Source organism: Takifugu flavidus, chromosome 6 (assembly GCF_003711565.1).
Source record: "Takifugu flavidus isolate HTHZ2018 chromosome 6, ASM371156v2, whole genome shotgun sequence".
NCBI lineage: Eukaryota > Metazoa > Chordata > Actinopteri > Tetraodontiformes > Tetraodontidae > Takifugu > Takifugu flavidus.
The window spans coordinates 4306332-4316210 of NC_079525.1; the positions used below are offsets into that span (position 1 = coordinate 4306332).

The 9879-nt window shown below is 45.1% G+C and overlaps 2 protein-coding genes across 2 annotated transcripts; one reads left to right on the forward strand and one right to left on the reverse strand.

Annotated features, from left to right (window-relative positions):
* The first annotated feature begins 892 nt into the window (after positions 1 to 892).
* Positions 893 to 3133, forward strand: apela (apelin receptor early endogenous ligand). The gene is made up of 3 exons (XM_057036892.1): positions 893 to 1059; positions 2417 to 2506; positions 2705 to 3133. The coding sequence occupies exons 1-2, from the start codon at positions 984 to 986 to the stop codon at positions 2503 to 2505; spliced, it is 165 nt and encodes a 54-aa protein (XP_056892872.1). The 5' UTR covers positions 893 to 983; the 3' UTR covers position 2506; positions 2705 to 3133.
* Positions 3134 to 3488: 355 nt separating this feature from the next.
* Positions 3489 to 9607, reverse strand: tmem192 (transmembrane protein 192). Its single transcript, XM_057036882.1, has 6 exons — positions 9449 to 9607; positions 8761 to 8916; positions 8293 to 8554; positions 8077 to 8199; positions 4398 to 4485; positions 3489 to 4053 (listed from the first exon to the last, which is right to left on the reverse strand). The coding sequence occupies exons 1-6, from the start codon at positions 9476 to 9478 to the stop codon at positions 3939 to 3941; spliced, it is 774 nt and encodes a 257-aa protein (XP_056892862.1). The 5' UTR covers positions 9479 to 9607; the 3' UTR covers positions 3489 to 3938.
* Positions 9608 to 9879: the final 272 nt, after the last annotated feature.

The window sequence follows — 9879 nt, forward strand, 5'->3', positions numbered from 1 at the left end:
TTAAGCACAGCACAGTTAAGACAAATGCAAATAGGCCTATCATTTTCAAATTGTCTTACTTTTTTATGCCTGTAAACACACTTTTTACCACAAACTGGCAGCCTAGCAGTGGTAAATGAGAACCCACTGCTGTCTCTCTCTTACTCACACACACACAAACACACACTTAGACATAGACTCACACAAACACACACAAACATTTGACTAAACACAGAAAGTCAGTGACACGTTATTGTTGGAGCGGCATTCAGTCTGGACCACTGCCCCAAAAATGCTCTGTGCAAACACTGACCCCCCCACCCCCCCTACCACCACCAGCACCACCACCAGCACCCAAATGTCCCAGATGTGTGTGTGTGCGTCCCAGAGCGGGGGTAGGGGGACAAGGGACTTTCATCTGCAGTGCCAAATCTTAGCTCTTGTGCATTCAGCAGCAGCATCACGTTCTCCAGCTTCACCGTCTCTCTCTCTCTCTCTCTCACTCACTCAAACATACACAAACACACACACACACACACACACACACACAGCAATTCATACACTCAACACAACATGCAGCAGAGTTTGTGTTGAAGGGGGCTGTTAAAGGGCAGGGAGGGGGCTTCCTGTTACTGGAATTACCCTCTACATGTGGGGTCAATATGTGCAACGTTGGGGACTGTGTGCGTGTGCGTGTGCGTGTCATTTGTAGAGGTGGGGGCTGCTGTTGCGTGATACACCCCACCACACTCCCCCTTCCTCCTTCTGTATAAAAGGGAAGGGGGGAAAGGCACCTTTGTCACTTTGCTTCCAGACGCAGAGACGATCTCACTCTCTGGACACGCACATTCCTCAAGGACAAACTGATTATCCTGACAAAGGAGCGTCCTCGCTGCGTCCTGGAACCTGGGTTCCCCAAGCGGAGGTTCTGAAACGGAGGGCAAAAGCATCACATTTTGGAAGAAAACCCAACCCGACTTGTTCACCAAGTTCCTCACGCAGTCATGAGGATCTTCAACCTGCTCTTCCTCATCCTGCTGGTGATCGCGGTCCTCGCTCCGGCCTCCGCCGCCAAACCGGGTAAGCACGAGCACATCTGCGCATTTCCTGGCAAACCACAGGTGTCTGCTAAAAAAGGTCAGACGGGTCAAATCCACAGTTGCTGGCATTGTTAGATATGTGTCAATAAAGTAGATTAAGTAATGTGTAACTCTAACGCAATGGCAATGGCACAATTCTTGCCATCTTAATCTCAGTTGAGGGGGAAAAAAGAAACGAGCTTAACGTTCTCACCGGTAACACGTTTTTTTTTTTTTAATAAACTCACATAAGCCACTCACCTGTGGGTCAATTGTGGCACCGTGATTTCAATAAGAGTTGGTTTATTTACAGCAAGTACCTTACGTGGTGCGTTCACGGACAGCCCGTCTGGTGCGCATTGAAGCGCACTCCTGATGAAATCCCCGCTATTTTGTCTTTTCTGTAGGACATATATGGGCATACTTAATGGACGCATCTCCCTTTAACAGGGTTAATTGATTTCAGATGTGAAATACCGTGTTTCAATCACTTTACCCACTTGGATGTATAGAAAACTGGAAATGAAATTGAATGATCTAAAAATGATACGTTTCAAAGAGCTTCGTTGCTACAGTCTATGGAGGCATAGGTGTCTGTAAGACAGCCATCCCGCTGGTCCGGCCTGCAGTAGCAGGTGCGTTCGTGCGCAAATCCGCGCAGGATCGCGATTATCCTCACTTGCGGGCGCGGACAGTCGGCGGTTTTAAGCAGATAGGCTTTGTTTTGGCTGGAGGTCGTGATTAGGCTCATGTGACGGGGACGTGACGATGAAGAGTTGGGGGTAGAGAGGGGGGACCACAGCGGAACGCCGCCAGGGATCGCGCAGTGACCCCGGAGAGTCCCTTTGTCCCCGACTGGAAGACACTCCTGCGCGCTTTTGTCAGCCGCGGTGTTAAAGCGCCATGCAAATACCCGCACTTTATTAACATGACATGGAGCAACTGTGTCAAGTGTAAAGATGCATTGCTTCGGGCCTGGGGAGCAGTTTCTTTCACTGGGTAGAGATGGGGGAGGTGGGGGGAGAGAGGGCCATAAAGTCATCTGGCACTTTATCTCTTCCTGGGCTTGGCTGGCAGCTTGTTAACCACGGGAGTCAAAGTGGATTTATTAGCTATGTTTAGTAACAGTGTGGACTGCAGTTTATTAGAAGGGGGTTGCCTGTTGCTGGAAGGCTGACCCCAACAATAAAAACAACAGGGGGGTTACATTCCACCATAACAGGACCCAAATCATCAACTCTCGAAATGAGCTCGCTTTTGCCCAGTTGGAATAAACGGTGGGCAGCATGTAGGTTTCTCTCTGCTCCATTCAGCCAGTTCATGTGGTTGATGCTAACAATCTGAAATGACTCCTGCAGATTTCCTGAAGCTGAGGAGAAAATACCACAGGCTCCACTGCCACCATAGACGCTGTGTGGCCCTCCACTCCAGAGTACCCTTCCCCTAAGGTGAGATCCTTTCATGTTTGCCTGTAAAAAAGGTTACGAGGTAATCATAAATGGAACAAAAAAGGGTGTCAGAGCTGGACGGTGGTCGTTAAGAAGGTGTGTGTGTGTATACGTGCAAACCCGTGCTAATGAGGGACGGGAAGGCTGTACGTCATCAAATCCTGTCAACAGGAAACTAATTTTTTTGTTTTGTGACAGACTGAAACGCAACAAGGGACACGAGGAGAACGAAGTAGGAGGAGACGGATGGTCCCTGAGATGAGGTCAGGGGTCGTCGTGGGGAGCAACGCCATGGCGATGTAATCCAAAGACCGCCGCACGCGCAAGAGACAGATGGCTGAGTTTGAGCTTGAGCTGAAACATGCTGTTACAGTGAAATGTATCAGCGTCCTGGCGACCACGGCTCTGGGTCTGTCCACCTCCACGGGACCCCGACGTGCTGGGAAGGGGGGTGACAGCAGAACCATTGATGGCCGACTGGAAAAGCTAGACCAAAAAGCTGCGGACATTGTAATGACGATGAAAAACAGTCACGTAGTATTCCTGCAAAATGTTTATAATGTATATACGCACTTCAAATGTTTATTGATTTACATTTAAAGCTGTTTAATAAAACTGTCAATGTTGTCTTTGCTTTGCGTCATTGGTGAAAAGAAGCTTTTAAAGTGAGGATTCATCTGGGGACCCAATGGGAGAACCTGCTACCTGAAACAGTTGAGAGGATTCAGGGCTCTTGGGAGGGTTAACATGGGAACGGGGGTCATAAAGAGGAGGGGGGGGGGCGTCCTGTGGAGTTACGGAGACCGGGCATGAACGAATCACAATGGGGAGCAAACACCGGGGACGCACACGGCGACCTCGATATTTCGCTGGGGCGGATTCCCGCGACTGTTAAGATTTAACGGAGAAGAGGTCGACGTCCTCCTCTCAGCCTCGTAAAATGACTCCACGCTGGACGGCGTTCAATACGATGAAACATAAAAACAGGAAACTCAAAAGGTTTAATGTGAATAGCAAACAGATAATGATTGAACAGAAAACCATAAACGCACACTCATTAAAAAAAATCGTTTCTCTTCCTCTTTCTTCGGTCTCTAAAACATTTTCGCCTCATCAGGTGGTCGCGCCGCAGTGCAAACAGCAGCACCCGTCGATAAAAACCCTCCGCCTCTGATCTGTGACCCACGACTCCTCCCCCACTTCGACCCTTCAATAACAGATCCCCTCCTCCCCCCGTTATCTGTCCATCTTGGCTGAGGGCGAACGCTCCCGCTCTGAGTCCGCGTGCACAGGTGCCTGGGTGAAAGGAATGTCCTTACTTTACACTCTTTAAACCAGTGTTTCAATTCATTCGAGCCCGATTTCCTCCTCAAATCTGCCGTCTTAGGAGCGCAGAGGTCGAGCCAGACGGGGAGGAAGAGCCCGGCCGCGGTCAGTGCTGAGCGGTGAGGTCGAGCAGCCTCCTGCTGAGCGAAGTGTTGTGCTGTTTCAGGTACTCTATCAGGTCGGCCTGCTTCTCCACCACCTCCTCCAGATTGGAACCTTCCCTGATATGAATAAAAACACATTTGAGCTCTGCAGTGTCGCTGGATTCGCATAAAATAGAGTATTTAGTGGCACAGACGTGTGGAAAACTGAAATAAAACTATAAAAACAGAACGTATTGTCAAAGCACTGTCGTATTTAGGTCAAGGCTATAATTGTTCAACACAAACCATGTGGGAGACAGAAATGATATTTATTTTGGATAAATCAAATTCAAAACACCGTTAAAACTGCCCCACTCCTGAAATGTGTTGCAGAAGAACAATGTTGTTTATTTAAAATTCTTCTAAGCATTCATTTCAACCAAGAATCCCATTTTAAGTACATTTAACTTTACTGCTTGTACCTGAAGCCAGTTTCAGAAGGAATGTGTGGATTCTCCTCTTGGCTCACATCTGGGGGCGCTCGCTCCCTGTTGAACTGGATCACCTTGACTAAAAACCGCAAACACAAAGGTGCATAGATTGAACCACAGCCTGCGTTTCACATTGGCAGCAGTGCAGACAGACGCACGGACATCACCGCGCAGTGAGAGCCGTCCTCGGAACATTAATCGCTCAGGTGAGAAGCGCCACACATTTCTTTTTTTACTGGTTTCCAGCCCTTTTCCTCTCAGAGACACACACACAAGCTGTTATATCCTGCACTTAGGCCTTACGGGCTGCCATATCCTGCACTCAAACCTCTAATTCTCACACCCTAAACATATACCTTTACACAAGAGGTGGGGTTAGCAGTCAAGTGTGGGTGGGGAGTAGCTGGGAGAAGAGTCAGATGTTGGTGCTGTTTAATTAAGATAAGGCTGAGGTGTGTGAGGCTTCCAGGGCCAGTGAGTGAGGATGAGCAGGCACGAGGATTGATAAGGCCAGAGTGTCATTAGCCAGAGGAAATTGTCAAGAGGGTTCTAAGGAGCGCTATCTTTACTTTGCTAAAGTTCAGCATCTCAGTAGCCACACTCGCAGCCAATCAAAAGAAATGCTGCACATTCCTGCATAATGAGGCCCTAAATCTGTATCTGTGTGTAAATACAGTAATAGAACACAAGTATGTGAGAGACAGAGGCATTCCAGAAAGCCTGGAGAAGTGGAGAGAGAACACAAAGTCGTAAAACGCCACATAGCAGCAGAGGAGAGTGGGTTTAATTTTGGTTTTAAGGTTAGAGCATGTAACAGAAATAAATCAAGGAAAAAATAAGATTTTGTATCACAACTCTTGAAAGGAAAAACATCCTGAGCCAAAAATCAAACCCAGAAGTCGTCTTTTAGGATGGATGGATTGGTATGAAGAAAGGGAAACGGTTCACGCGTCCTTGTAGGATGTTAATCTGCGCTCACACCGATGCACAGACGCAGCTCAGACCTTGTCGGCTCAGACCTGTGAAGCTTCAAGGACGCATCTAAAGGAGTGCACATTCCCAGGCGATAATGGTGAAGCTGCAGAGGTGCTAAGAACTGATGGGACCACATGGAGAGCTCGCAGCTCCGCAGCGCTCCAAGAATGGAAGGGAAATGGATCAGACCGGCCACGGAGGCCGATCGGAACGGGCGGGAGTTTGGTGTGAACAAGCCTGAGCTTTCAAAAAGCAGGAAAAGTGTCCAAAGCATCAGGTTCCGTCAGTTGCTTTCATTTGCCGTCTGTTTTTTGTTTGCAGGGCAGAGTTTCCACTAATTCAACGTTAACTGGGAATATCGACTGGGAGAAAATAACAATGACTCCTGTTTTGGCTCCACATTAAAAGAGTTTTGGTTGATGCTGCAGTTTGTGTGTGTGTGTGTGTGTGTGTGTGTGTGTGTGTGTGTGTGTGTGTGTGTGTGTGTGCGCTAGCTCTGTTCCCCTGTAGGCAGAGAACAGAGAGAAATGTGTTCTAAGTTAACTCTTTGAAGGCCAAGACGTGGCTTTGATGTGAATGTGGGTCTATAGAGGAGCATGCATTCATGTTAAAATGAGAGGCAGAAACATACAGCAAACCTCAAAGACACACACACGCACACACACACACACACACACACACACACACACACACACCACACACACACACACACACAGGCACATGCATTTACAATGAGCATGCACTTCAAAGAGAAGGTGAACGAGGCCTTCCTGGATCAATTTTGTAGCTGTGGGCATTATATATCCGTCCTTCTTTGCCTCTTTAACAAGTACTTTTCCTCCTGTGACCTCAGTTGTGTCACTGCCAGCACTCTGTGGCCGCGTCTACACGTGCAAGCGCGTGTCTGCACCTTAAAAAGACCCGCACGGCGAAGGCATCGCTCAGGTTGCGTAATGCGTGCCTGAATGCACAGATCTGAGCAGGAATGCGGCGGCTGGCCATGAGCAACCCCCTCGCCCGGGATCAACCTCACTGTAAACACCGGGACAATGTGTGTGCGTGCGTGTCTCCCTCTGTTTGGGTGGAGTGGGCCAAGGGTTAGCCTTTGGCTAGCCTAAATCCTAATGCATCTTATCTTTTCTCCTTGCCTCTCTGGTATCTGGGCCCACAATCTGCGCCCTTCAGCTGCCAAACACATTTTCAATATGATTTCCTTTCAATAGAGATTCCACGGTATCAATATCCTCTGACATGCCATCTTTAACAGTAGTTTTCCTTAACGCAGCCAGGGAAGCAGTAAGCTACTGACTGCAGCTCGGTTCTGGGGAATGTTTAAATATTTGCCGATCGCAGAGATGTCTCAGTGTTAAATGAACAGAAAACGTCACACTAGCAGGCTAATCCAGTCACCAATCCATCAACCAATCGCCTTTAAAAAAAATAGTAATTTGGGTTTTATTAAATGGATTTTTTGTTGTGTAAATTCAATTTTCAATGCCACATTAAACCCAGCACAATGTCAAAGCGAGTGAACATTAACCCTTTTAAACTCCAACAAAAAAGTTATTCTGAAACAAGAAACCAGCCAGAATAAAATCAGATGAAGCGAATGAGAGATGAATCTCAGTCCCCTCAACACAACCTGCTGTTTACAGCCTCTGAGGAGCCTTTCTAAAGCCTCACCAGCGAGCTTTACATAATGCTTCCCTGTGTTCCAATATTTGCTTGACTGTCTGACCTCAGAATGCAGATAAAAGAGCTGTGAAAGAATCTTTTATTTAAGCCCCGATATTATAAACTACAAGGTAATTTGTTTTTTGTCAGTTTTATTACACTATTTTCAAGTTTTAACGAATGTGCGCAAAATATATTTTATTTATTAGCAGCAATGGAAAATAAACAGCCAAAAACAGCCCTGAAAGATTAGTGTAAAATTAATAAGCCTATAATTAAGAAAAAGAGTCCTTTCACATTGCTGTGTAGACTTTTATTTATGTTGCAGCCTCTCAAGAATAAATGAGAAGGTTTACTCCTCACTCTGCTCTGGAATGACTTTCTGGATATACAGCATGTTGAGATCAACCTGGAAACTAGTGAGAGCAATTTTGTTATCTAGTCTCAGGCTACAAACTCCACCTGTCGTATGAGATATGGATATATAATGAAATCTGGGTGTCATTCAACAAAGTTTCCATGTTTGGAAGGCAAGCAAACCAGCAGAGGGAGGGAGGATGGAAGGAGAGAGGGAGGACAGAGGGATGAATGGTTGATTGTCATGCTGTTGAGTCTGAAAAGGGCAGGGCAGGTATTGTGATGCGAATGCTCTAAAATAGAGCGGGGGTTGAGTGTGTGCCTGAGTGCATGTAATCTACAGGGTGTGTCATCTTAAAAATTAAAGTGATAATTTTGTAGCATAGGTAACGGTGCATTGCTGTGGGACTCTCAAATAAACAGCACTGGCTATAACAAGAAATACTGCCACATTCCCATTTCTTTTTAATTTAATTTTTGCATAAAGCTCTATTTTTTGAGTGTGTTGTGCATGGGTGTAGATTGGCTGACATGTTATACAAAATATGCAATTTAATCTCAGGCAGCTGCATGAAGACCTATAGTTTAAAAAAATAAAGAGCTAGTTTGTCCTAACTGCGACATCATCTTAATTGTTGTTAAAATATAAGAAATTTCTCCATACCTGTGTAATAAAACAGACATGGCACAGACACCAAGAGTTCCAAACCAAGGATGCTGAGGAGCATGGAGGTGTGCACAGTGGGCGACATTCGCGCAGCTATTACCAGCAGCAACAGCACATTTCCTGGAGACACAGCAAATATTTTTCTTTAGGCGTTATCGCCCCCTGGTGGGGAAACACTATATCTACATATACAGTAAAATCATGCAGTTGTACCTGCAGAGTGTACATGGACTGGCAGGTATTTTAGTCCCTGCATCTTTCTGTAGAACCGTAAGTATCCTCTGCTTCTGGCCCGGCTGTGGTGGCGCTGTGCGCACGCAGTGAACAGCAGGACCAGCACCCATAAAAACACCTTGCCAAACAAAATGGCACTGTCGCCTTCCACGGCACCCAAAATACGTGTACACACCTCCTCCTGGCCAAATTTCAACTCACACAGCAGCCCCACACACAAGGACAGCACTACATATACAACCTGAAACAAAGAAGAGAAAGAGGAGGATGAATGCAACTGTAGATTTAACATATATCATGACATGACTGTTATTGCAGAAAAGTCTTTGCAGATAAACTGTTTACAAATCGTATGTAGGTGAATAAATATTTTACTCATATTTACAGCAGCCATTTAAAAGGAACGTTTGGCGCAGCATCTGCTGAAATGTCTGTAGTATTTCATACATGGAGTATTGACAGCAGGCTAGCATGGCAGGGTGTTGGCAAAGGCTGAAACTCTCTCCTGATGGCGGAGTGGAGGGCATCAACAGAGATTAGAGGTCCATCAACCAAAGAGTCTTCATCGATGCTGCGTGACAAATCTACCGATGAGGTCGGCGGCTGAAAGAAATGTCATAATGTTACATTTACATATCCAAGTGTTGTATTTAAAAAGTGTTGTATTTCTACTTTGACAAACTGGTAGGAAGTAATGATCAACATGTTTTTTATCTGGCATCTTTGATATACAATGAAAAAACAATGATCTACAGTGGCCACATGGAAAATGCAAATCTTACGTTGGCGAATGCTGATAGGACAATAGTTGAAGGCATAGACTCATAATATGCTTAACATATCGTTATTTACAAAAGATTAGAAACCGTTTGTGTTGCATAAGACAGACGAGTCATGTGCTCATAACGAAAAAAAGAGGAAATATTCTGGGTGTGGGGGGGACGAAATAAACTATTTTAAGCATTTGCATGTTTGCATTTAGAGCTGTTAAGAATTATTTCATGTCATTAGGGTACATGGCAACTCCTGCTACTACCGTATATGTGTAAAATACAATTGAATATCTTGCTACATTTACAACGAGCTGACAGCCGACCAGAATATTTATTAAAAACACATTTAATAGTGTACGTACTGCATAAATTGAAGGTCCTTTAGACTCCATTTTGTTTTATTGTCCGATGTTTCAACGAATTTACAACAACAAACAATCATTAGCTACATGATCGCTAAAGGGGCGGGCAGAGAAAAAACTTCCGGTTCCCTTGTTTTAAGGCTCCGGTGTCAGAATTACTTTAGTTCCGCGTCGAAACACAGCAAATCCAGCAATTTGATTTAATCAATAATTAAAACTTTATTTGTAATTGTTAGAGCTTTAGAGTTTTTATAACTCTTTTAAAATGCCACGAGAAGAATGATAATGATTCAGGTAAATTATTAGTGTTCAATATTTTGCCACAACCGAACCCTTGGAATTTATTTGCCTAATTTGCACTAAATATTTTAAAGAAATAAATCTGCAAATATATGAAAATCTGATTATTATCACTTTACGTAAGAGAAAAT